Source organism: Fistularia commersonii, chromosome 1 (genome assembly GCF_037954325.1).
Source record: "Fistularia commersonii isolate RoL2024-O1a breed Wild chromosome 1, RoL_Fcom_v1.0, whole genome shotgun sequence".
NCBI lineage: Eukaryota > Metazoa > Chordata > Actinopteri > Syngnathiformes > Fistulariidae > Fistularia > Fistularia commersonii.
The window spans coordinates 24270652-24296823 of record NC_141284.1 but is presented as its reverse complement, the minus strand read 5'-3'; the positions used below and the strand labels follow the sequence as shown (position 1 = coordinate 24296823).

General features: G+C 41.2%; 4 protein-coding genes and 1 non-coding gene across 7 annotated transcripts in view; 1 reads left to right on the top strand and 4 right to left on the bottom strand.

Moving 5' to 3' along the window:
* LOC147237916 (guanine nucleotide-binding protein G(q) subunit alpha-like) overlaps positions 1–6949 on the bottom strand; it is a 29245-nt gene extending 22296 nt beyond the window's left edge. The window contains exon 1 of one of the 2 annotated variants that reach the window (XM_086156086.1): positions 5855–6949. In XM_086156086.1, the coding sequence (XP_086012212.1) occupies positions 5855–5990 (136 nt within the window). In that variant the 5' untranslated portion in view covers positions 5991–6949. The remainder of the gene's footprint in view (positions 1–5854) is intronic. The other variant, XM_086156082.1, reaches the window with a different exon arrangement.
* Positions 6950–7625: 676 nt separating this feature from the next.
* On the top strand, positions 7626–7697 carry trnad-guc (transfer RNA aspartic acid (anticodon GUC)). The gene has a single exon. It is a non-coding gene; the product is annotated as a tRNA-Asp (tRNA).
* A 377-nt stretch (positions 7698–8074) lies between these two features.
* LOC147237914 (uncharacterized) lies at positions 8075–11816 on the bottom strand. 2 transcript variants are annotated; one of them, XM_086160737.1, is made up of 4 exons: positions 11559–11816; positions 10271–10819; positions 10029–10189; positions 8075–8713 (listed from the first exon to the last, which is right to left on the bottom strand). In XM_086160737.1, exons 1-4 carry the CDS (start codon positions 11721–11723, stop codon positions 8281–8283), a joined length of 1308 nt encoding a protein of 435 aa, XP_086016863.1. In that variant the 5' UTR covers positions 11724–11816; the 3' UTR covers positions 8075–8280. The 2 variants fall into 2 exon arrangements, with proteins under 2 accessions (XP_086016863.1, XP_086016943.1); XM_086160817.1 differs by having other exon boundaries at positions 11470–11668.
* Positions 11817–12333: 517 nt separating this feature from the next.
* Positions 12334–16710, bottom strand: tpgs1 (tubulin polyglutamylase complex subunit 1). Its single transcript, XM_086160612.1, has 2 exons — positions 16243–16710; positions 12334–14199 (listed from the first exon to the last, which is right to left on the bottom strand). Exons 1-2 carry the CDS (start codon positions 16569–16571, stop codon positions 13551–13553), a joined length of 978 nt encoding a protein of 325 aa, XP_086016738.1. The 5' UTR covers positions 16572–16710; the 3' UTR covers positions 12334–13550.
* Positions 16711–17353: 643 nt separating this feature from the next.
* On the bottom strand, positions 17354–25860 carry LOC147237912 (inositol-3-phosphate synthase 1-A-like). The gene is made up of 11 exons (XM_086160490.1): positions 25806–25860; positions 24813–24937; positions 24568–24729; positions 23687–23816; positions 22146–22339; positions 21912–22061; positions 21100–21315; positions 20790–20954; positions 20572–20685; positions 18182–18399; positions 17354–18040 (listed from the first exon to the last, which is right to left on the bottom strand). Exons 2-11 carry the CDS (start codon positions 24924–24926, stop codon positions 17854–17856), a joined length of 1650 nt encoding a protein of 549 aa, XP_086016616.1. The 5' UTR covers positions 24927–24937; positions 25806–25860; the 3' UTR covers positions 17354–17853.
* Between the last annotated feature and the right edge of the window lie 312 nt (positions 25861–26172).

The following is a 26172-nucleotide window of genomic DNA, read 5'->3' as shown; positions in this document are numbered from 1 at the left end:
TTGACAAAATGTTTAGAGGCGGCAAATCTTTATGGAAAGTCATAAAGGCTACACAATGAGTAACTTTGATAGCATGAACAAACCTGAAGTGGTGTCATTTTCAGAATCATAAGCAGCCTAATGTAATCATGAATAGCACCATTTAACAGATGTGTTTTGTTTAACCATCAAAAGATAACATCTCCTGCAAGCTGCATTCCTATACAACCAGTGTCTGAGGTCTGTGCATTTCAGTTCAATTCTTTAGTCAGACTTTGTCAGTGTACAAGTGTACACAGAATGAAATTTCTTCCCAAGTGACTCAACACAGAATTAAATATAAAGTATATCGAAAATATATATAAGTAAATTATTAATTCACCTCTTGTCTTCTTGCTTTTCTGCTTTGAGGCCACCGGAAGACATGTTTAAAGTGGTGAAGTGACAAACGGAGCAGGCTACCTTAGCAATTTGTCAGACACAAGATAGCCTGACTGAAGAGCACAACATACTTCAACAATAATTTTAATCTCAGTTGAACTTTCATATATAAATAAAGAAGATATATATTACTCCATCCATCCACTTTCTGCCACTTATCCGGGATCTGGTCGCAAAAACAATAGCTGAAGCATGGAGACCAAGACTTCCCTACATTGTTCCTGAGAATGTAAATTCAAGCTTCAAAAACTGAACCAGAGAGTTTAAAATCTTATTCAAAAATAAGAAAAAAACATAACAAAACAAAAAGAACAACCAAGCTACACTTTGAGCTCAATAATTTTAATATTTTTAAACTGCCACTGTGCTAGTACAGGGAAGACACGACCATAGTCTGGTCAGTTCTCCCATGGCATTTCTACGTTTCTGAAAATCAACTGAATGACAACATCAAAACTGAAGCAATAAAGTGAAATTGTGTAGCAATTCAAAACTGATGACTTGACAGGGGATGTACAATCATTTGTGACAGACATCCAGAAGTTTGGGAAAAGCACTTGCATTTTGCAGGAATTCAGCTTCTCAACAAGAATGGACATCAGAAAGATAGAGGTTTAAGTACTACTGTTAGCTTCACTTTTAAAACCCATACGTAGGATTCTGTCCTAAAAAAAAAACACACTCAAGTAGCAGCTTGTTCAATTTTAATGCACAAACCACTTGGTGACCCCCAAATTAAGTAATAATTAATGAAAGTCTTCAACTGTTTGGGTTTTTTATGGTCTTTTTATTAATTCCTTGTTCAATAAACTTAGATCGGAGTTCACCATTTTATCACACCAAATTTAAATGTAGTATAAAAATCAGATGAAACTAAATTTGCATACCAGATAATAATTTATCCTTCATCCGACCCCTTGTGGGGAAATTCATTCTCTGCAATTAACCCATCAGGGATGGGTTACCATCCCATCCCAACCATGAGCTGCTGTCCATCAGCGCCAGGGGAGCAGTCAGGGGTTCAGTGTCTTGCTCAACAACACTTCAACACACTAGGAGGAATCGAACCAGAAATTTTCGGTTACAAAGACGATTGCTCTACCTCACATGCCACACCGCCCCAATGCAGTTCCAATATTAAGGGGAAAATTCACACATTCTACTAAATTACTAAATTATCAGTGGTCGGAAACAAAAAGTATTTTAATATCTTACATGTTTCAGCTCTATCACGCAGGCTGATTTTAGCTTTAAAACATTTAACCCTGCCCCATAAAATTGGTACAAATTCAAGTGCTACATCTGACCATTGTAACTCACTTTCACTCTCCCACACACACACACACACACACACACACACACACACACACACACACACACACACACACACACACACACACACACACACACACACACACACACACACACACACACACACACACACACACACACACACACACACACACACACACACACACACACACAGAAGAGTAAGAGCTAGAAGATCCCCATTGCCATATATGATCAAAATAAGGGGGCCAGGCAAAAGAAAGAAGGTCAGCAACAGCAATAAACATCTTAGCCTAACCCTTGATCTTTTTCCTGCTTCAAATCGGACAGTTCCTCTAAAGGAAAGCTTAACCTGTAGCAGGCCATTTTACCTCAACATGAACATTTAGACCAAACCTGGAATTTTGAGATACTACGCTTTCTTTTGAGCAAAACTTTGCAAATCTACCACTGTTTTGTTTTCAATCATCACTGTCGAATGACAATGCTGATGTAGTCCCTTTTTTGTTCACAGACAACAGGACAATGATTGTATCCTTATTATATTATTTATTCAGAAACATGAACTGAGAAGAATCGCAAGCTCACCTATATATACATCTTGATATGGGCCATGTGGTTTACCTTGCTCAGCACTTTGGAAAATCCTAATGTGTTAGCCCCTCCATCTCACTTTACTGACCATTCTCTCGCTTCAGCAGTTCATTTACCCAATGTAGCCAAGGCCACGGCTCCTGGTCCACTGTGTTTTGACCAAGTAGAGGCAAACCACTGGTCTGTGGAGCAGGAAGCTGTCGGTATGGCCTGATATGGCTCTCGGTGACAGACAGCTAGACTATGGGCATTGCTGCCCGTGCTGCCCTGGCAGAGCTCTCATTTCATAACAGAGTGACTGGGCTTGAAGTTGTAATAGTTTTACTGACAAACCTAATTCTGTATTTTAGTTTGGAAAACCCATGCTTGTATGTGGCTTGAAAAAAGAACTGAGGTGGTTTTGTCACAGCAGTGGTATTTTGGTAATGCACCCTGGCAGTACAGTAGCTCCTGCCAGGAATGGTCAGTGAGGCAGTGCGAACCAGAATAAATAACAGAATCATAGTTGGGGGAACGTAACAAGCAGCAATAACGGCCACATTTAACCTATACCTAAAATAATTAGCAGACGGCAATTTCCACTTTTTTGGGGGGATTTCTTTTACGACCTTTTCAGCAAGACCCTAAAAGAAAAAGAAAAAGAAACCAGACTAGATGTGAACCGAGATTGTGTTTTGTTTTAAAGAACTTAATACCTTGGCATTGAACCAGCGTTCAACATGAAATAAAACCTGCGTCATGGTTTGCATCAGTTTATGTCGTGAAGAAAACCTTTCAAACTGTGAACTCAAGAATGACCAATGCGGCTGGTAAAATATTATATTAAAGGCCTAATAAAGGTAGCTCAGGGTATGCATATAAATAATGAGTTTAAAGATACCTGTGTAGGAATAGGCACCTGTTCATACCAGAGACATTGACGGGCAACAATACATCTTTTTTTTCTCTTAAGGTTTACATTAATCGCTAGTGTTCAATTAATAGATTGCGCATGTTGTAGAATGGCACAGGAGAGATATTTTGTCCAGGGGTTCCTTGTTACGCTTGAAGGATGGCAAGAGCAGGTATGCAACTCTAAAGATACCAAGATTTGGTGGATGGTTTAAATTGTGGTTGAAAAGCCAAATGAATGTAACCTGGAAGCTTCTTTAACAGACGACTGTCCATAAAAATAAAATTCAAAAAATAGATGACTCATAACATAAGCTGACCCTTTCAACAGGCAGCATATTCTGTCCTGAAGGACTCTGAAAGGCACATAGTAAAATGCTTAAGCCATATCCAGGTCATTTAGCTTTTCCCTTAGTTTGCCATGTGCTTTACCCAAGTGGTCAATGGTTTTCAGTGTAGAAACTGAGTAAACAACTAGGTGTTCAAAATATAAAAGATAAAAATCACTGAGTAATCAATCAATGAATAAAATATCTGTTTTATGGATGCATGCAGTATAATTATGTTTTAATAGAATAGTCTGGACAAAACTGTTTCAAAATCTTGCCTTGGACTTTAGGAAACTGACTCCTCTATGAAATGTCAAACCACACAGAAAGTAGTTGAGTAGAGATATTCGACAAATCTCTGGTGGCTGCAAGACTAATTCAATCATTCTAGAATAAATCCAAATATCCTTAAATATCACTGCATCAGGTGTGAAATGGATTCCATTTTTTATCAAATGTCTAAATATCATGTCTCCAAATCAGAATATTTTAACAAATATTGAGACAGTCTAAAATACTGTACATTGGCCCAGAAAGTATTGTTTGGGAAAATGCTGCAAGATGAAGAAAATATCTTGCAGCAATTTTCTGTAAATTCACTGAACTGCGAGGAAGCTTAGGGCAGAGCAGCTTCCAATCTGTTGCTCAGTATCACTATTCCTAGTCTTTAAAACACAATGATTTCTCCACTGAGGTGTGGGGAGGCAGCTCATTGAGAGTTGGAGGCCTGACAATAATGTGAGAGGATAATAGAGTCAGTGACATCTAAAAGTCTAAGCAGCGGATGTGTTTAACCAAGCCTATTAAGACCTGGACTAATCCTGCCTTGCACGTCCTTATCCAGGCATTCACTGACAGCCTTAACTCAAACAGGATGGGCCACTTACAGCGTGACTGGCTGCAGTTTTTTTCTTTGTCTATTACGCTGACTCTTCAAACATTTTATGGCTGTCAAACTGGGGTTCACTGGAGATATGTAGATAGCATCTTAGTAGTGGGTTGATAAATTAGACACAAAAGATTTGTGGAGATGAATCACTTTTCCACCTGATTCACTAAAACACGCATTGACATCCATTATCTGAAAAGCGAGGTATGGTTACAGCAGTTTCAAAACCACCGCACAAATTCATACCACATTTGACCTGCTCACCTTGGCAGCCAGGTCATCAAGAGTTTTACCGTGATTAAAATGTATGACACAGAACAGAAAATGTCCTGTCGACAGTATGTCTCCAGCGTGGCCTACTTCTCTGAGCTGAGGTATTCAGCAGGGAAATGAAAAGGAGACACACATGTCAAATAACCAGAGCTGCTTTTGGTGGGCGAGTAATGGGAGCAAACGTTTTGAAACCAAGCATGCAACCTAGATAATAGCAGCTGTCCTAAAAATGGGCACCTGCTTTTCTCTAAAGAGCTTTGGCTCTTATCTGTTGTTATGTGCACCCAGTTAACCTGTTACATGGTGCATGCATGCACGAAACATTTTCCTGAAAGGGATGCAAGAACACCTCTGATAAAGCGTGGCCTATTGTTCCTCTTTGCATTCAATGAACTATGAATCAATGCAGCGCCGGCTAACTTATTCAACAGCAGCACCCACCTGCCCACACACTGGCTTTATAAATAGCTAACCTACTCAGCTAGACTCCGAGATGAGGGAGACAAAGCCATTGGTATCCTTGTTCTCTGGAGGAGTAGACTTGTGCGTTTGGGTGCATGAAAAAAAAGCTAATAAATGACTGGGTGGACAAGGTCTAGCTGAGGCACCTGACACTTCATCCAGTTGTACAAATGTTATGCAACCTTATTAAAGCAACAGCAACCCAAAAGCTGCAACTTGTACAGTCCAGAGACCACCGTATCCTCTCCCTTTAACTATCACCATCACCTAGCACGCTCAGTGGCAGGTCAGGGGCCGGCCAGCTGGTTAGCTTGAGGGCTAGTCAATAATGTCAAACCTGGCCCACTCACTAGCATGTGGTGGCCTGTTAACGCTTTGCAGTTGCATCTTAACTTCGATGCCAAATGAGATGTGGTCCATTCACCAGGGGATAATAAAAGAGACGGCAGTGCCGATATTCAGTTCATGTAGAAATGCACGTTTCCGGGCCCGTCTCTCTTTTTTCACTACGCAAGCTACTAGACGAGCCGTGGGTATCGGGAATTGGGCCATAACGTTACAGACTAAAATCAGGTTTCCAGCTAGCAACCTTATCCAATAGCATAGTTGCTAGCATAGTCAAGAAGGCCTAAGGTTAGTTCAGCACATAACGGCACAAGACGTGACAACAAAGAGAGACAAATGTCAGGATTGGGACAACACATACCGAGAAGAAGTAATTTCAGCTCTCTCCTGGAATCTCGCTTGTCTCGGCGAAGTTGTTTGTCAATTTCTGCATTGATTCGTTTCGACTCCTTCGCCTCTTCGCTCAGGCAGCAAGCCATCATGGACTCCAGAGTCATCCCCCCTGGTTGTTGCAGCCCGGCTTAAACGGGACCCGAACACTACACTTGCTCTCGCAGTTTCAGCTTTTCCACGAATCTCTCCCCCCCTCCCCCGATCCTCGCTTCGAGCTCGGGCGAGGAGGTGGTCTGTCGCGCTGGACGGATGGGTGGACGGGACTGGGGGTGTGGGGGGAGAGAGGGAGGGGGAGTGTAGCTTGGGGCCTCGCTGTCAAGTTGTCCCCCCAGCCGAGAACAACTGCGACTTCACCCAGGTATTCTCGGCAAATCGCGGGGGATTCGGACAGCGGAGGATGACCGGGGTCTTGAGGGGCCTCCCGGGATGCGCTGCCCACCCTTTTCTTAATACAGCCCTTGCTAAAAAAAAACCTAGCACAGCTTAACCACCTGATAGCTGCTATATTTCTCAAATATCAATTCTAAATGCCCCTCCTGTCACTGTGGTTCAATTCTACCTTCAAGGTCCGCCGAGCAATGTCGCGACATCCAAACCCTCGTTCGGTCTCTCTTCGTGCCGCCTAGTCGGCTAGCTAGTTAACGGCGAGCTGGCTGAGCGAACAGTTATTGCGCGCCTCACGCCGCAGCAATGCGCACATTTACAACTACATTAGCTATTTCAAAAGATTCGACGGCTATGAAAGTTGCCTCGCTAGCGCGTTAGCTCGCTCCGCGACGCCTCGGTTAATGTCGGGTCAGCCCGCAGTGATTTGAACCGCAGGCTGGTCGGAGGAATTTGTCCGCCTAGCTAGCGATAGCAGGGCAGCATCCTATCACGCCCCGAACCATCGTGACGGCGAATATCTAAGGCTACTAGCCTAGCAGGAAAAGCTAGCTTCAATAAATGCGTGCCGGACCGGCGGCTTCAGCCAGAAAACGAGTTCACTGCAGACAGCTGGCTTTTGCGAAGCTCGTCGCTGAGATTAGGTAGGCAGTGGGTACACACACGCCACTCCGATACAAGGCAGGGGGAGGAGGGGACGCGATGCCGTTGAGTGACAGCAAGTTAGCATGAAACATGTTTGTGCCAAACCAATTGATGCGATAGGGCGGGTCTTCGATATCCGGAGTGACGCTGAGCGCTCAAGTTAGGTCGATGAGGCGCAGGAGTGTTTTTTTTTACCTCATTAGAGGACTGATAAACTCAACTGCGCAACAATCTACAAACTGTAATAATGCCACGCCGACTCTTTATTATTAAAGATGTTCTCCCTGTTAATCTTGAAACTGCAGTAAATTGCAAACGAACAGAGGGGGATAATTTGGTTACACATACACTATAGGTTTAGCGCCATCTAGCGACCAGGCATAGAGATTGCAGTTGCAGATTGCAAGTTGTACAGATGCAAACGATTTATAGTTGCAAACGATTTATGGTTTGATTTGTTTGTGAAATTCCCGCCCCATGTCTCTGATGCGATGGACTTTTTAGATTCGGGCAGAACAATATTTTCTCCATAAACACCCTGTGCACGAACATACATTTCAGATACACACCTCAAATAGTCTGAATGGTTTAATTCCACGTATAAAATGTGTTTTTTTTTTAGCTAGATCACGAATCGGGGAGAAAGAAATATATAGATATGGGTCTTTATGAAGAATATACCCTGATAATTCCTCGCTCGAAAAGTGCATTCCTCGTTAGTATAGTGGTAAGTATCCCCGCCTGTCACGCGGGAGACCGGGGTTCGATTCCCCGACGGGGAGGCGCATTTTTTAAGTGTTTTTCTAGAAGTGTGGCCCTTTACCGTTATTGCTTGTAATCTTTAAATACAGGTACAAAAACTACTTGCAGAATTCATCTTTACTTGAATTTGAAAACATAAGACGTTGCAAGTGTTTGCAGTCAAACTGTAATATGTCCTTTGATGTATGCATATTGTGTCTACACCCAGACCTGGTCTCCTCTAAGAAGTCACTCAATACATTGAAGAATTTTCATGAAGCAACCACTGAAGTAAACAGATCAAGATTACTCCAGATATCTTGGAATCCCAATTTAGCGAAATTTGTGTAACAATATGCAATTCAAGATTATTCTTTTTTTTCAGCACCAAATGGCAAATCATAAGTCAAACACAAAGTGCTTTTTATATTTTTTCTCCTTTTTTATAATTGAACTGAAAAAATTACAGCTCTTTGGTGAGCTGAGATGAAACGCATAATGCCATTACATAATTGCTCTTTGTTACTATTGAGAGCCACTTAATACTGCATTGACTTTTGTTTCTAAGTACAAGAATTTTGTTTGAAAAGAAAAAAAACTTCAGGCTCCACATGTCATAAGTGTTCAGTCTTTGTGCTGTTGAAAATAGTCACAGAAGAGTTCTCGGACTTCTTCGCCATGACTCTGGTCCATGCTGCTCAAGACAGAGTGCTTATTAACGGGTTGAGGGCTCTCCGCTTCAGCCACCTCCTCCTGCCACTCTGTCTTGAAAGCATCCCCGTGAGATTCGCACACATTGTGCAGGATGCAGCAAGCCAGGATCATTGTGGGGATCACATCCAGCCCGCAGTCATTTCTTTTGCTCAGACACTGCCAGCGTGCCCGTAGCCTCAGCAGTGCCTCTTGTGATGCCTGCATTGCTCGGTTGAACTGCCGGTTGAAGAGCCGCTGTGGCTCTGTCAGTGTTGGGTGGCTCGCCCTTCTGCCCTGTTCTTCTGGAAAGGCCTTCATCAGCCAGCTCTGCAGCGGGTAGCAAGCCTCCCCCAGGAGGACATACCTATTCACAAATGGTTTCAACCAGTTATGGTCTGGACCACTCTGGAAGATTTTCAAATTGCATAGACTGACTATCACTCCATCTTAATATTGAAAATTTTTACACAAATATGAATGCGTATGTCAATTTTAAAGTAGATTTTAGCGATATGGAAATTTGCTTTACTAATTTACTTCCAACTTTAATATTGGAATACAATCAAGATTCCTTAGTATCTAAAAGTTACATTGGCTGCAACAAAGGTATGTACTTTATCCCCCGTCCTTTTTGTGTATTTTTATATTGTTATTATACCAGAATTGTGTTATGTACCAATTTCTTCGCTTGAAGACGTCTTCAAGCAAAGAAATTCAAGTCCAGTTGCCATGACAAGAAGATTTCAACATGACCTGGATGACTGAGAACCTCCACAGACATATACCAGTATCATAACACAATTAGCACTGTATAATTTTACATATATTCTTTACATTCATTTGCCATTTTTTATATTTTTTGTTGTATGTTTATGAGTTAAATCTCTTGTAACCTCTCCACTTTTACTGCTGTTACATTGACAAAACCTCAAACTGGGATGAACAAAGACTCATATCTCATTGATGTTAGGTTTAAGTCCCAAGATGGATTTTCAGAACCAGTTGGACTGTAAATTCCATCCAAACCATAATCTCATGTCTTATTTCTACCATTACTGCAAGGGTGGGCAAACGCTTTGGCTCAGGGGCCGCATTGACTTTTAAAATTTGACAGACGGGCCTGGTGACCACAAGCTACGATACATAAGAAAAAAAAATGCATTCGTCAACAGTATATATCAGACTTGTCTGACATTTGCTTCGAAAATGCATTTCATGCACAAACCGTTTTTTTCCGTTGTAGCTTCATTTCCAGCTCATTCATGTGTGTCAGTACAAGTAAAGGCTGAATCACATTCTCAAGTAGCTCCAAAAATGAAATAATCTCCTGTTTGAGCTCTCACATTCATTGACCCAATCATTAAATTGTTCACATCAAGTATGAATTCTGTACCAATCTTTGCCAAATCGGATTAAAAAGACCACCGGGCCGGATGTGTCCCGTGGGCCATAGTTTCCCCACCCCTGCATTACTGACACCAAATGGACATTATTACCGCTGGTTATTACGTACAGCACTATTTGATGTAATGTGTTGAAATTAAGCCAGTCAAAGCATTAAAACTTGAGAGCGGGAATGGGGAGTATCACACCTACAGACAATTGAATCTTAATTTACCCCTTGCATAATCATGAAATATCCAGTATTGGTTGGCCTGGTTTTTGGTTGCGGACCTTACCTGAGCGGTTTCCCCATGAAGATGGGTGCCGGTGCGGGAGACAGACCTCCCTCTGCGGCTGTGGCCCACAGTGAAGAGTTCAGTAATATGTCAGCTGGGTCGGTACCACCGGGGAAACTGGCGCACACATCCCAGAACTGTCCACTGCCACTCACGACCAGCTACAACGACAACGACAACAAGCAGTCAGCATGTGAAGGAGCCAGTTACCGTGGGGATATTTTAGGGTTCAAAAAGTCGACCTGAGACATCACCGAGAGCCAGCCAGAGGGGTTTGCGTAATCAGATGCGTTGTTTGACGGGGTCATGATGGCTGTGTGGAGGGTTGCTATGGTAGCAATACAATGGGGGAAGCCAGTGCGCGACAAGAAGAATTTGGCTGAAGTTTCCAGGTCCTGCTCTTTAGGAGGCCTCAGGTATACATTGGTGAGGAGCGCCACGATAGCGTGACACATGTCTCTAACGCACCTGCACACGGTGGACTTCCCCACACCGAACAGGGCGCCGATGGTGCGGTACTCGATGTTTGAAGCTAGACGCCACAGAGAAACCGCTACCCGTTTCTCCACTGGCAACGCCAGGCGGAAGCTGGTGTCCTGGCGGGCCAGACGAGGCCGCAGCTTGTCACAGAGGTAGAAGAACGTCTCCCGGCTCATGCGGAACTTATTCAACCAATCGGACGCTTGGAATTCGGTCATCACCACCCGTTCCCACCAATCAGTGCTCGGAGTGGTGGTCCACGGCCGTGTGCGGATTGGAACATCTGAGTGGATGCCTCCTGCGATCATCATCTGCAAAGACGATCCATAACAGCAACAAATATTTTCTACAGATCGATGAAAAAAATAAGCCAGTTGTCAGTCTGTTGACTGAAATGTTTTTTATAATTTTCAGAATTGAGAGGACTTATCATTTTGCTCTCACTGACGCAATGACAACATGACATTGTGATTAGTTTTAAAAAAATGTTTAGTCTTGCATTTCAAAGCAAAGGATAATTGACAATCGATGAGGCTGTTGTTTTTTTGCTTACTGCAAATAACTTTTTGTTACATAAGCAGAAAAAAAACTCTGCATTATTATATGAATGAGGATCTTAAATTAGGTAATATCTTTAAATTCAACTAGCTTATTGATTTAAGATAAGATAAGATAAGATAAGAACAACTTTATTAATCCCGAAGGAAATTGTTGTGCCAGAGTTACAGAAAATATAACAGTAATAAATAATAAAAAGAAAAGGCAGAATTAGAAATAAAATAAACTATAAACTATACAGTGTCTCAGTGAAACTATAAAGTGTCTTAGTAAACGAGTGATAAAATTATAAGTGTCTTAGTAACAAGTGAGGTAAGGAGTGCACAATAGTATGATAAAAAAGAAGAACGTGAAGAAGAACGTGATAAAAAAGAACATTTGTGGAATCGCCAATGCCTCTTACGGACTCTCTAGAACGTTAGTTGTTCTTTTTTTCAATTTTCATTTTATCCAGCTTATTATGTTCTGCAGGAGTGCAGACGTGTGACAGACCATCATCATCCTCCTCTGCCTCTGGAAAAAGTACTGGCGATGGCGGATGCGTCTCTGAATCTCGTTGCGCCTCTGGATATCTGCGCTGTTTGTGTCCCTCCGCCGCTTCAACAATAAGTAGGTCATGAGGAACATGAGGGACCGCAGCTGCTCCTCTTCCTCCATCTCGATCAACCGGGCGCTTGGAAAGGTCACATAAGGGTTCACTGGGACGAATATACTTTGGTTCAAACGCTTGGTGCCAGGACTGCAAATACTTCCGGTGGGATTTTTTTCTTCTTTAGTTAGAATAATAGCTCAGTCGCAAGGGCGCCACCTGCTGGTGACATGGAAGAATACGTCCAAAATATTCCACAGCCACGAAAACCCATTTTCAGTTTGATCCAAAACATTCACAATCAGGTGATTCACAGACCAGCGGTTTTTATTAGACAGAAAGAATATGTTCCACATCATTGTTTAACGTGATATGAATGTCAATTTTGAGATAATATCCTGTCCCCTTTTTATTGTCCTAATTTTCACTTCATTGTCATTGATATTGAGTACCTTATTTATTAAGTCACAAGCAGATTGTACTTTTCCCTTTTTTTTCTTTGATATTAAAATCCATGTGAGAAGTCAAACTTTATTACTTTGACATAATGCTTGAGGAGTTTTTCACTTAATCATCTTATTATTACATATTATTATTAAGTTATCTGAATGCGCAGACGAGGCACATAAATGCACACATGATTTTGACCTCTACAAAAGTATACTGCACACAGTCTTCTTTTTCATACTTTTATTTTGATTTAAACATCATTTTGTTGTAGTTGTCAGTGGTAACAAGAGAGTATTTTTCGAGAATAGTTTGCCGAGTTGGCATTGAAGTGTACTGTACAATAACATAATAAAGAAGCACATTCCCAATCTTAGTTCTTCTCGCAAGTTTAACTACTTCCAGTGTTTTATTTCAGGAATCTAAGAGCTGTTGCAAGCGTGCAGTCCATGTCTAGGCATTATTGAATTCAGTTGACAAACAACAGGTCTTTCATTATAGGCAGTAACACCTGTCCATCTTTGAAAAACGATACTTTCCATTCCAGAGAACTAAGTATTTTTCTTGTACTAATACCATTTTTGCTGCCTGGCTGGTTCATCTATCATGTCCAGTTCCTGCTAGCGCACGCCACAAGTAAACATCCTTGTTATTATTTGGATTTTTTTTTCTGTCCGTTTGCGCATGCACAACAGAATTCTGGGTAAGTGACATTTTTCAACAACATTCTCCAAAATGCAATTCGTTTAAAATCAACTGAACAAATATACTATGTGGGATGAAATAATTAATCATTAGTTTGGTTTTCCAAAATTGAAGGATGACAATATTTTCTATTATGAATTGAATTTTCTTTTTTGTTCTCTTTAATCTTAGACTACAGTACACAGAGGTCAGGGTAACGTTACTTTCTAATCTGTACTTCATGGCAAAGTGATATAAAGTTAGATCTCAATCCAAAGAATAAAAGGATAAAAACTGAAAGCTGCAGACAGCCCTCCCACTTGAACCACTTCAGTGACTGATTATTTCTCCCTAAATGAGGAATTGGCTATATTTTCAATGTTTAAAATACCTCCACTCATACGGCTATCCAAACGCATTACAAATTTCAAATTATTCTTGATGAATGTACTCTATTATAAAAATTATGGCTATTTCAGACTATATCTAGGATAATTTTTTTTTTACATGATTTCCAAAAATGAGATCACAACAGCCATACAGGAGTGTCATGGAATCAAAGATGATCCCAACCCCTTATCTAAATAAATGAATAAATGAATAAATAAATCAATAACACTGGGTACATTATGGTGGATTAGGTGTACGTACTGGGTGTAAGTGCTACAGAGGCATGTTAGAGGTAGAAGCAAGTTCACATAAAGGTCATTCTTCACTCTTGGTAATACTGAAGTGAGCTATACATTCAAAACTGAAGAAAGCAGCTAGGACACAACTTTTACTCGATTAATAAAGAGTTTGGCAGCTGCATTCTCAAACTCCTTGGCATCCATGTCGCCACCGGGGCCCCTTGTTTGTGCTCCAGACATGGCCTGAGCCAACTTGTAGGGCGAAATCTTGGCACTGGCTTCCAGGAAGCGAATAGCCTTCACATTGGCCTTCAGACAGGAGTTGGCTTTAGTATTAGCATTTACACAGCAGTTTGCATCGCAGACTTGCGACGTCTCTAAGGCTTCCTTCAGTGTCCCGAGCACGGCCAAGCAGAGCGCCCGGGAGGCGGGCCCTTCATCTGGACAGCACACTTCGGCATAAAGCTTTTGAGCCTGCCGGATGTAGTCTGAGAAAACTGCACATGTCAGGACACCGTGATGGAAGACATCATAGGGGACGGCCTCGTGGTCTTGGCAGTGCAGACGGCAGAGGAGTGGAGCAGAGGTGGACGCAGGGACTCCGCCTTCACTGCACAGGCACTGCAGTGTCTGTGTGTAGAGGCCACCGCGCACGCCACCTCCTCCGGTGGGGCCTTTAGTGCAGGAGTCATCAGGGCCTTCTGGGACCTCTTCTGGACCTCTACTTGGCCCCGTAAGGTTTAGCAGGTCGTATGCTACGCGGACATTGTTGCTAAAGGCAGATCTGGGTGCGGAGGGAGAAATAAAAAAAAAGTCAGTCTTAGTGGTCAGATGCCGTGTGGTCAACATTCGCTCTCGACGTGATCCCATCAAGCTGGGCATCTGAGAAATATGTATATGCAAAGCACAAGAGGGCGGTTTTGCATGTGTATTTGTCAGATGAAGCAGACAGGTCCCTCTGTGATCATCTCAAATCCATGAATGGCGATAATACCTCCTGGCATCAGTTTATTCTGAAATAGCAAATGTAAAATGTTTTACACGAGCACTATCGGAAATAAGGAGTCCCAAAGGCCCGGCCCCGGTGACTCGAAATCCCCATTATACATGAACATAGTTGAAAAAAAGTGTTAGCGAACGCAAGCGTGCGCACACACACACATTAATAGGTCTTTCCTATTGATTTCTAGTAAGAATATGCCATGTCATTGGCTCATGTATAAAATGACATTGTACTGAATGCCTGTATCCGAGAAGAGGGAGAAGAAGTTCTCTGTAGTTAGAAGGAAAGAGCATGTTAATTTATATACAGCACTGCAATTTGGTTACATCGAAATTAGGTGTGATATATTATGAATCTGTAATTGATATCAGTACTCTAAAGACCAAGAACGCTCATTTCTACAAACTATGACATATCAGGATAATTATGACTTGTTAGTAAAATAGTAATAAGGCGTTACATATTCCTGACTGAAAATTCACATTAAAATGGAAATAAACAAATCAGTTGAACTGCTGGAATATAAATATATATTAAGTCGACCTTCTGTCCATCTGCACTTGTATCTGCAGAACACTGAACCAGGTTCGCTTCAAATTATTCCTCAAATCAGCTGAATGAATTGATATTTTCATCTCGGCAACTTTCACTTCCATAACTGAATAGAGACTAGTGTTTGCAGATTGAAGACCAAACATTATACTTAAGAAAGAGGAAGAGCAAAGCCCATTTCATCACGAGGAACCTTTAAATTTATCTTGATTGGGACATTTTCGATATAACCTTCATGGATTCAAATTAAAAAAAAAAAGATAGTTTCTATTTATTTTTGCATTTCATTTTGAATGGTGATGATTATGGAAGAGAAAGGGAGATGGCCCTAAATCCTAAGCCAGTGTTGGTAAACTGCTGAATCAGGAGTGAGACGACAGCCATGAGTGTATTGCAGCTTGTATTATATTTATTGTGTAAATATAGGGAGCATCGCACAAATTCAGTTTTTCTTCTGCCCTTTGTATGGATGTAGTTAGTTATAGCTATACAGCCATTTACAGATGTACAGCTTATTTACATATCGTCACCCTCTGAAAATAATTGCCTAAGTCATTTTTTCAGATTTTTCAGGAAACAAAAAAAACTGAACCATTGACACAGTCTTGACACAGGAAATTTCTATCAAAGGGGTAGAATGGCACAATCTATTTAACTGAGGATGTAGGCAATTTTGACAAAGGTGTTTAGCATCATGAAGAAATGCTTTAGCCAAAAAAACACATTTTTATAAAACAATGACTTAGGCGATTAAGAGGGTGACAATATGTTGGAATTCACATATTGTTTTTAACTGACCTTTATTGCATGTACATGTACAGGCCTCTCTTAGAAAATTTGAATATTGTGATAAAGTTCTTTATCTTCTGTAATGCAATAAAAAAAAAACGACTTTTTCATGATATTCTAATATTTTGAGATAGGATTTTTGAATTTTCTTAAGATGCAAGCCATAATCAGCAATATTAAAATAATAAAAGGCTTACAATGTTTCAGTTGATTTGTAATGAATCCAGAATGTATGACATGTTAGTTTTTGTAATTGCATAACGGAAGATAAAGACCTTTATAACAATACTTTAATTTTCTGAGACAGTCTTGCATAGATGTTGGATCTGCTCTAGGATGCTATGCTACGCCATGCTTTCTCCAATTTCCCCTCGAGGACAAATAAAGTTTATTCTGATAAGCAGCAGGTGAATCTGGGAAGAACTGCGGCATGCGAGAGGAGGTGGACGAGTTTGTCTTTCAATCTCATAAATCCGCACCGACCTCTGGGAGTGGTGAGCCAGGCGCAGGTGCCACAGTGCCCGGTTGAGATGTTGCTGATCCCTCGCCAGCGGGCCGTTGTGCGGCGGATCCCCGTCGCCGCCTCCGGCCGAGCCGGTCTCCGTTACGGAGGCCAGGTTGCAGAAGTGGTCGGCCAGGAAGCCGATAGGATCGTCCGATCGGGCCTCAACCATTTTCAGAATTGCTCCGCGGAGTAGTTCCCCGATTCCCGCCTGCGATAAAAACTCCCCGTCGTTGTCCGATTTGGTGGCTTTCCCCTCGGCCATCCCGGGAGGAGGAACCCCGGGCCGGCGCTTCTCCCTGTCCGCCATTTCTGTTGACACCCCGTGTCGCAGCAACGGCAGCGGAAGTGAATTCAGATCGATCGCGAAACAGGAAATGAAATATTGTTTAAAAAAAACAAAAACAAAAACAAAGTAGAAGTTAAAACGATCAGTGATTGCCCCCCCCCCATGCGAAAAAAGAATTCATTTTAGAAAATTAAATAAAAAAGAAAACAAAAAATAAATAAAAAAATAAAATAAACAATCCATCCGTAGAACTTTCAAAGTGTGATTGTCCAACCAGTTTCATTGGAATATTATTTACCTTTTCCTTCTCGATGAGTGACAAGCATTGATCTTTAGAATAGCCTAAAGGTGATTGCATCGGTATATATACGGTAATTTTATTAAATTCTGCCGTTGAATTTCTTTAAACTAAATGATGGCAGACAGTTGTTTATGTTATGGCAATCTGAAATGGGAGCAAATTTATGAAAACAATTGTTCCATTTAAGATTTAATATTTTGATGTACTGATGGTTTTCTCTAAATCTGGGCCTGTGCAATCTCAGCCAAGTTTTATATTTATCACAACATAATTATGAACATTAACAGAAACTCCACCGAGAATCCATTTTGACTTTGACCTTTAAATCTGGCAACCACATGCATGAATAGACAGAATTCTGCAGTCACATTGCAACGGTGCTCAAATATATAAATGGATCTGCTGAATTCTAGCAAGATATTTGACTAATGTCACAATGTCTAATTTGTCTGGCACCTGTGTGTGCCAGACATGTTTCGGGAAATCAAAAATATGTAGATCATAGAAAAAGGACATTTACACCAAGTATTTCACATTTTATTGCAGTAAATAAATGTTTGTTAATCCTTAAAACTTGAATAAAAACTAAAACATTTTGTCATCTTCACATAAATATGTTAAAAAAGATACACCACAATAACAGATATCCTGTTTACCAGACTATGTTGCTAGTCAATAGTTTATAATTGCATGTTAACCCACAAAAGACAGATTAATTTCCAAGCACAACGATGAAAACGGTTTCTGTCTGGATAAACAGTCCACCAAAGAACTGGTAATGAGGACTGCTTTAGTACATTCAACATTCACTTAATGATGAGCTTCACAAAAAAAAAAAAAAAAAAAGTGTTATTCAAAAACCTTGAGCTGTGTATTTCCCCAATCAGCTGACAATACTGACTGAACCTCACTTATCTGGATGAAGTGACGCTGTAGTGAGTGTCATTCCATCCGGTTGTTACTTTTTATGGGCTCACCTATTTTTAGGTTTCTGTTTGAGTTTTACTTGCCGTTATGATAAAGGTGCTGCATGCCGTTCGCTTGAGGAATTTGCTTCCCATATGTAGTCTTCTTTTTTTCAACAGCAGTTACGTCACCGTTGACGTGGGAGGCTTGTAGCGGCAGGAACTCTCTCTGCAACTTGTGCTCCAGAAGCATATGGTTCTGAGGAGGAAGGCCGAGGCATGCTCTGAAATTGGAAAATGATATTTGAATATTATAAAAGGAGACAATCTTAAAAGCTCTTTTTTTTTTTGTAAAATGACAGGGAATGCACTCGAAGTCTAAACCTGGAATGGAAATCAAGGTCTTAATAGAAAACGGTCCATACCTCATGACATTTTCTATGGCGGCTCTCTGTCGGAAGAAGGCATTGATGACAGGGGTCCCTGGTGGCACCAAGGGTGCTTTGCAAAGGAAGGAAAGCAGGGCTAGGACACTGTGAAAGGACCAGAACTCCTCCTCCCCTTGAACCTGGACAGTCACACGCTGACAAAGCTCCGTTAGGATCACCAGGTCCAGGATAATTGGACTGGCAAGTAGAGAGTCCTTTTGCAAAGACAGGAAACCGTGATGTTACGTGTGCAGCAAAAATTAGGTTAGATGACATCATTACCGTAGTACACTATCACAACCTGCAACACCTTAGTTGAACACTGGTGTCAAATATTTATATTTTTATTGCAAGTGGATTATCCTGTTACCATTTAGAGAAGTTGACATGACCATACGCTAAGAGGTTTTTCCCTTGTGCAGTAGTTCAGTAACTATATTCTGTGAAATTGACACAGTAGTGATATGTTTTCTTCATTGAACATTTGATATTGATGCATTATAAAGTTTTCTATAATTTAATTTTTGCACAATCTTGCTGTACTGTGATATCAGTAGTGGTATTTATTGCACGTGAGGCCAGTTTATTGTTCAGATTGTATTTGCCATAATCCATATCTCATTGAAATCGTTTTTTTTAATAAGGGCACTAAAATACAAACAGAGTTATCTGCTGGCACACTACTGTAATAAACATGGATAACTATAACAACCTACACTCATTTGTGTGTGCGCGCGCGAGAGACAGTCTCCCATCATATCTTTACTGACACTCCAAAATGTTAAAATCTGGCCTCAGGTAGATCAGAACAAAATGAAAAACGATTTAACTTACCAAATTAGAATTAAATGTGCTATCCGTAGAAGGTATTCAGTATGTGTAAGAGCAGATGTAGCGCTGAGACACTAAATAAACATGCCCATGATCAGCATGTTTCATTGAATTACTTGCATTAAGAGGGATTAACAACAAGCTCTGGAATTCCTGAGCCTCCCCTCTTAAGATCTACAATTAGATATAGAGCAAGATTTCCTCATGAGGATTTCAGCGGACAGTATACAAGTCAAACTAGAAAGTTTGACTTAAGTTTACTTATTTTAACCTACAAACCTACTCTCAAAGGTCATACTGCAAAAGGGGAAGTATATTCCTATAAGCCCAGTATTAACTGAGCTTGGGTAGCCATTCATGTACAAGCAGCATAGAACATTTTCATCTTAATAAGAGACAACAACTGGCTGTCAATTGTCTTTTTTTATTTGCCAGTATTCTTTTCTTCAGTATAATCTTAGTTCCAAGTTAATTCACTAAGCCGGAAATGCGGTGGTAGGTTTCAGACACAAGCTGTCAAAATGAGTTTCATATCCCAAGGAGGCTTAGCTTACCCTGAAGACGCAGAGTATATCCAGGGCAAGCTCTGAGTAAACCTGCTAATCCCTGGTGTTACACTCGCTAGGTTTTCATGTAAAAGTGTAATTGTTAAGTGGAGTTGATTCATTGGAACTAGACAATGAACATTTTTAGAACCATTGGTGAAAGAGGCACACACATAATAATAATAATAATAATAATAATAATAACAATAATAACAATAACAATTTATCCTTTATAAATCCCTGTGGGGAAATTATTTCCCTGCAATTAAGCCATCATGGATGAACCATAAGCAGAACGGCTGCTGTCCAACAGCACCAGGGGAGCAGTTAGGGATTCAGGGTCTTGCTCAACAACACATCGACAAACTAGGAGGAGCCAGGAATCAAACCAGGAATGTTTGGTTCAAAAGACAATTGCTCTACCTCCAGCGCCTCGCCGCCCCCAACTGTTGTGCCAGAGGTATCCCACTTCTGACACAACAGTTGGGGTTGGTGTGCATGCATTTTTCATGGAGTAATTCAATGAACAGGTCTAGTGTCTTCTTATGAACCACATATACCTAAATAGTATATTTTTTGACATTTTTCACATCCCCAGAGGCAGAGACATTATCTAGGTGCTTGGTCTATCTTTTTTCAATGCACAGTCATTTGCTTTATTTCCGACGTTCAAGTTTCTGATTTTTGTTACTTTTGTCACACGCAGATCAAAAATATTTTTAAGGCAGGTGGATGGAAACTTAATTAGCAAGTGCTCTCATCCCCTTACTGTGAGAAAGTGTTTTTCTTGGTGATGAAGTTGGGTTCGCTAATAACAGATTCACATTCAGTGCATTTATGTGTGGCTGTACAAACTAGCATGCAAATGCTACAATAACACTAATGAGTGTCTGTGAGATTTAACCCTCTCCAGGCAGATGTTGCAGATTTGCGACAGCTAAATGCTACTTAGCTAATTACGCCACAACTTAATTTGAGCCTGAGAGGGTTAAGGTACCAGTGTTCACTAACCTCACAGGTGTTATGGAGTGCAATAGTATTGATCCCTCCCATCAATATTTCAGAAGTGTATTCATCCATGGCTCGTTTGCTGTCCCCCACATACGGGACGTACTTTATCACGACCTGGAATAATCCATACAGAACAATCAGGTTATCTGATCAGTTGTCATCGGTGAAGAAAAACATGGAGCTCATTCTCTCTGTGCGTCTGCATCTATCTCACTCACACAATGATCGGGTTTCTCTCCAGGCTGGTAAAGTATGGAGTTGGACTGCACCATATCATCCACCACATTACTCTTGGTGATCTCTTTGGAGCGGAACTGCAGGGGAGCCGACAGGTTCTTGCCATCATTGTTTCCAAGGTGATTGTAGCTGACGATGGAAGTCGGCTGCCCAGTGTAGTGAAATGAAATGGTTTAAGTGATTTATTTTGTTTCCTGAAAAAGACTGGCAGATTAATCTTAGCTTGTCATTCTGGAGCTCAGGGCTACGGATGCTATGGGTTGTTATCAGCTCTACACTTCACTCTCTCACCTTGATACCTGCGCTGACCAGAAAGTCCACCAGCACAGACTTGATTTTAGTCTGTCCAGACTTGAAGTCATCTCCTCCGATGAATACACCTCGCTGCACAGCCAGCTCCACTGCACCGGGAACAAAGGTGTTCTGAGGTGAGCCGTTGATGTAGGCGCAACCCTCCAATATGCTGGCCACTGCAAACAGCGTGGACGGAGAAACCTCTGAGCCAGCCTGATGTGGGAAAGAGAAGATATTTTCTTACTTATGCAAAGCAGATATTTGCGACAGTAGCATAATAAAGTGTCATGCTGAGGTTGAGAGTCGAAGCTCAGCTTCTTTTTCTGCCAAAACTTCAATGCCAACTTCTTGACATTCTAAAACAAGCAGTTTGGCAAAGGTCATCTTTCTGCAAAAGAGACATTTAATCACTTCTGACAGCGCTGCGAGCACTCTGAAGGCAGGAGACAAATAAGACTCACCCTGAGGGAGCAAATCTTAATTAAGGTCCTGTAATTTGAGGAGTAACAGCTTTTATAGACTGTTTTAGACTGATTATGAAAAATGTTCATACAGTCCCACAGTGTGTTATAGGAGTTAATCTTTACATTCATTAAGCTTGATGACAACAAAAGCTGTAGAGGATTATTATTTGGTCCAAAGCAATAGGGAGAATGAAGTATTTACTGAGTAATTCCTGACAATTTGGTCTCAAGTCAATTGTTCTCAACAGCCATTACAACCCTTTTTTATCCACAAACAATTTATGGACGCCAGACTTGATCGTGCGCTTTCACGTAAGAGTCTGTACTGTCGTCTCCTGCTCTCACCTGAATCGAAGCCAGCAGGTTCTCTGCCGTGTCATTGACCCCGGGTATGACATCACAGAAGCGCTCTGTATTGGCGGTCCACAGAACAATGACTTTGTCCACGCCACTTGATTGTTGGAAGTCCCTTATGTCAGCTCTGATCTGCTCCACCTGAAAGACCATAAGACAGTAACTTGCATCTGAAATTACAAAACCTAAAAAGAAAAGCACTGATGATCCCTTGCATTGCTATACCTGCTCCGCCATCATCCCCGAGAGGACATTGTCGGCCCGGGTCTCTTGGTTTGCAGCAATGAAATCTGGGATGTAGATGGATGGCCTGGGTTTCATTTTGCTCATATGTGGCCGGAGTTGTTCTTGTAATGACCAATCAAAGACTTGAGCTCGCTCCATTGCACTTCCCAGATCTATGGAGGAGATATCCCAACCTACAAACGGTCACATGTTAAGCAAAAATGAAAAGAAATAAATAAATGATTCAAAAAAATCTTTTGAATTTCTAAGATATATTTAATTTTTTTTCCCTGCTGTCATCAGACGAGAGGCGGGGTACACCCTGGACTGGTCACCCGTAAATCGCAGGGCCACAAATCTAAACAAAGAACCATTCAATCACTCAATTATGGGCCATCTTCCCATTTTTTTTCCAAATCAACCTGCATGGTTTATTTGGACCGTGTTTTTGGACAAAACCGGTTTCTCTGGTTTTGCAGACACAGGGAGAATATGCAAACTCCACACAGAAAGTTCCCCTTGTCGGAATCGACCAGGGTCTTTCGTGCTATGTGGCCAAAGCACGAACCAAAGCGCCACCGTGCCGCCCATTTTGTATTGACATAATAAAAAAATTCCAAAGTGTAAATTTTAATGGACACGTGTGACATTAACTCTCCCAAATAATTCAACTTCTGTGCCGAACTTGCTGTCTAAATATGCGCCAAAATTTGACATACGCATTGAAAATTTCTATTGCAGGTAGCTGATTATGAATTTGTAACAATCTTAGATTCGCTATGTATGAATTTAGCGATTTTCCAAATTATTTTTTGACTCACACCCTTGTAATATTCAGATAAATAATCTTTCGTAAAACAAGAAAACCCTTAAGTGGGAGGGTAATTTCTGTTGTTCCATGTCTGGGTCTGCTGCTGGGTGCTCATGATAGAAATAGGCGTAACAATTGGTTTATTTCATTCCACAGGAGAGACTAAATTACCTCTGCAGGTACAGTTCAGATCTTACTAGTTTATTGTCCCTCTGGCTTGTTTGAATTTGTCGTTTTGTGCAAGCTTAGCTGAAACAGTTGCAACAAGACTAGACAAGCAGAGTCTCCCTGCAGGGTTTGTCCGCCAATTAAATTCTCCAGAACCTGAGTCTTCCTCTAAGAATGTTCTGCAGTATCACCAATGCAAACATCACTATGACAACAATGCAACACCTCAGATGCATGTTAATGCCACTGCAGAAGGTTTACAAGGCTGAAACACATTCTTCAGAAAACATACCATTAAAATCATTTGATTTATTTTTTATCAGATACCCATTTAATAAAACAGAAATGGTAAAAGATGTGCATTTTAATTTTTAATATATTATTAATGGATCTTTTTATTTTTAAGTTGAAAAAAATGAATATGGTTCAGTATACATCATACTTTCTCAAGGCTCATTAATGTTTTGTCAGTTAATCAAATCTCAGTATCTTAATTTATCTTTCTTGTAAAGCACTCAAGGGGGGAGAGGAGGACTGACATTACTAACTGAACACTTCATACCGTCAAAGACAAGATCAGTGGGCTGAACCATGGGTAGGAGGTCACAGAAGGGCACATAGACTTCTCCGTCGGGCCCTGAACCCAGGCTGACAGTAGACGCCTGTAGGAAGGAGCCCCAGAAGTTGGGTTTCTAAACAATAGGGGAGAAAAACAAGAGGCAATAATGCTGTCATTTAATGTGATTTGTTACACATTCATTGTTCAGTGTGCTATTTTAGTGAACCAAAGGGCAATGGTGTGAGACAAGACATGACAGGACCTTTACCGATGTCCATATAAAGAGAAATCCTCAACACCAGGGTCAGTTAAGCCCTTAACGCTCAACAGCACATGTGAGCATAACTGGCTTATGATGACTCTCAGCTACAGTATCAGGAGACTTGTACCACACTTAATTCATAAGACAGGACATGCACATTCTCTGTTACCTTTGTCAATGTACAGAGCTCAGATTAGAAAAATGGAAATAATGAAATTGGACACCTTTTTTTTCCCTCAAATTCCATTTTTTAAAACCAAAACCCTTAGTATAAATTCAAGGAGATACAACTAAATTTAGGCTTTAAGTTATTGCTGGCAGCGGTCAGTCACAGGGACCCAGATGTTGTAACATGCACACATTTACACTCACATTGAGACAATGTCGACTTGTAAAGTAAGTTTATGTTCTGGGAGGAAGCTGGAAAACTGGACACAGCCCACGCTGGCACAGGGTGAACATGCACATTCCACATACCAGCAGATTCAAACCAGATACCTTGTTGCTCTAAGATGACAACACTCACCACTGCACCATTTTGGCAGGTTTATGTCATATGACATTGTGAGACATCGTAAAACCTCTGTGTACATGCAGGGGTGTGTTCTGTATTTGCGCTCACTTGGATTCCTGTCTTTGTCTTCCAGGTGAGACCGAGCTTGTTGGCCAACACAGCTCCTGTCACAGTGGTGCCATTGTTGCCACCCCAGCCCACCATCATTACACCCACACGGGGGACATGCCTCTCTGTACGAAACGTCATCTCTGTGGATCGGGGTGTCACCTGAACCCAATGAGAAGAAGTGTTAGCATTTCATGTATCCAGAATTTGAAAGCAAAATGAAGGAGAGACAAAAACAGACTTACTGTAATAGTGTTCCCATCTTTGTGCACTGATGAAGTTTGGTACAAATACTTAGCAGTGATATGGGTGTCTGTGTACTTCACATTAGGACTGTTGATATGGATATTTAGTGACATGTTCGCCGAGTCTGCAGAAAGAAGACATTTGAAATTGACTTTTAACTAAACCTCTTCATGGAGTAATGTGCATACAAATGACTGGAATAGCCAATACAATATGCAAATAACATGCATGAGAGTATTAAGCAGACAGGCTTGCATTTATAGGATTTGTTTTGGATTATATTAAGATGATAAATCAATATTCTTTCCCAGTCTCCTTATCGCATGCAAGGAACTTTGAATCTGAAAGAAAATATCTGAAATCTAGAGAAAGTTCATGCAGAATTTAAGAATGCAAATATTATTTTAAAAAATGTCAGGAATTTAGGAAACCCTAGATATAAAATACATCCCAATGTGGATGATCGAGCGATAACGTTCAACCTCTGCAGCTGCAAGGTTGCATGTTAAAGGTTGCAACCCATGAGACGAGTAATCCGTGAGCGGTGAACGATCTGTTCAAAACTCAAGTCATTTTACTGACTCGTAAGTGGTAATTCCTCTGTTGACTCGATAACTTGCTCGTTCCGGCAACTGCGAGCTAGCTAACTGTATATAACAGCCTAGACAACATGTCATCATTATACCACTGCTGCTGTAACTGCGTTTGTATGAGTATATCGATTCTGGCTGCACGGTAGACCCGCACACTCCCAAAACGAAGGACTCACTCAGCAACGCGACAAACGAACCATTTGGTAGCTCAGAGGAAGCCGCCCTGCTGAGAAAGCAGGCGACTGACTCGGAACCTCAAATGAATCAAACCCTCGATTGTCTTGGGTGAGTGACTCAAACAAACTCGAGTTTGTAAAATCAATCGAGCTTTCCATCAGTTGCTACGAAATAAGAAGAAAAGATACAAGTCAAATGCGTCAACGGCGGAGGATCCATCACCTGTGAAATGCCTGCCGAGTTGAGAGGAATCCGGCGTCTCTGAACGCGTCGCAAAGTGTCTGACAGCGGTTCCGGTGTTTCCCGCGGCTTATTTATTGACTCGCCGGCTGCGGCTCCCAGCCAATGGGGTTGTGAACATGCGCTTGATGCCACCGGCGAGGATTGGACGACGGCTTTCGCGTGGCGACCACGTGGGCGGAAATGAACGCCTACTTTATGGATGTTTCTCAATCAAACAAAAGAGATGAAATCTGTGTCAATGTTATTTTAGGTCTTGCTAAGTTCTTTTACACAAAAACAGAATGCAAAAATGTTCCCCCGATTTACGTTCTTTATAAACGATTTTGAATGATATAAAAAAAAATCT

Excerpts from the sequence above, each read along its gene's own strand:
- LOC147237912 (XM_086160490.1), bottom strand. The coding sequence starts at position 24,926 with ATGTCACTAAATATCCATATCAACAGTCCTAATGTGAAGTACACAGAC. Across the intron at positions 21,316-21,911 it reads ACCTGCTGGCTTCGATTCAG|GCTGGCTCAGAGGTTTCTCC; the intron begins GTGAGAGCAGGA and ends TTCCCACATCAG. Across the intron at positions 20,686-20,789 it reads GAGAGAAACCCGATCATTGT|GTCGTGATAAAGTACGTCCC; the intron begins GTGAGTGAGATA and ends GGATTATTCCAG.
- tpgs1 (XM_086160612.1), bottom strand. The coding sequence starts at position 16,571 with ATGGCGGACAGGGAGAAGCGCCGGCCCGGGGTTCCTCCTCCCGGGATG. Across the intron at positions 14,200-16,242 it reads CTGGCTCACCACTCCCAGAG|ATCTGCCTTTAGCAACAATG; the intron begins GTCGGTGCGGAT and ends CTCCGCACCCAG.
- LOC147237914 (XM_086160737.1), bottom strand. The coding sequence starts at position 11,723 with ATGGAGGAAGAGGAGCAGCTGCGGTCCCTCATGTTCCTCATGACCTAC. Across the intron at positions 10,190-10,270 it reads GGCTCTCGGTGATGTCTCAG|CTGGTCGTGAGTGGCAGTGG; the intron begins GTCGACTTTTTG and ends TTGTCGTTGTAG. Across the intron at positions 8,714-10,028 it reads TTCATGGGGAAACCGCTCAG|GTATGTCCTCCTGGGGGAGG; the intron begins GTAAGGTCCGCA and ends ATTTGTGAATAG.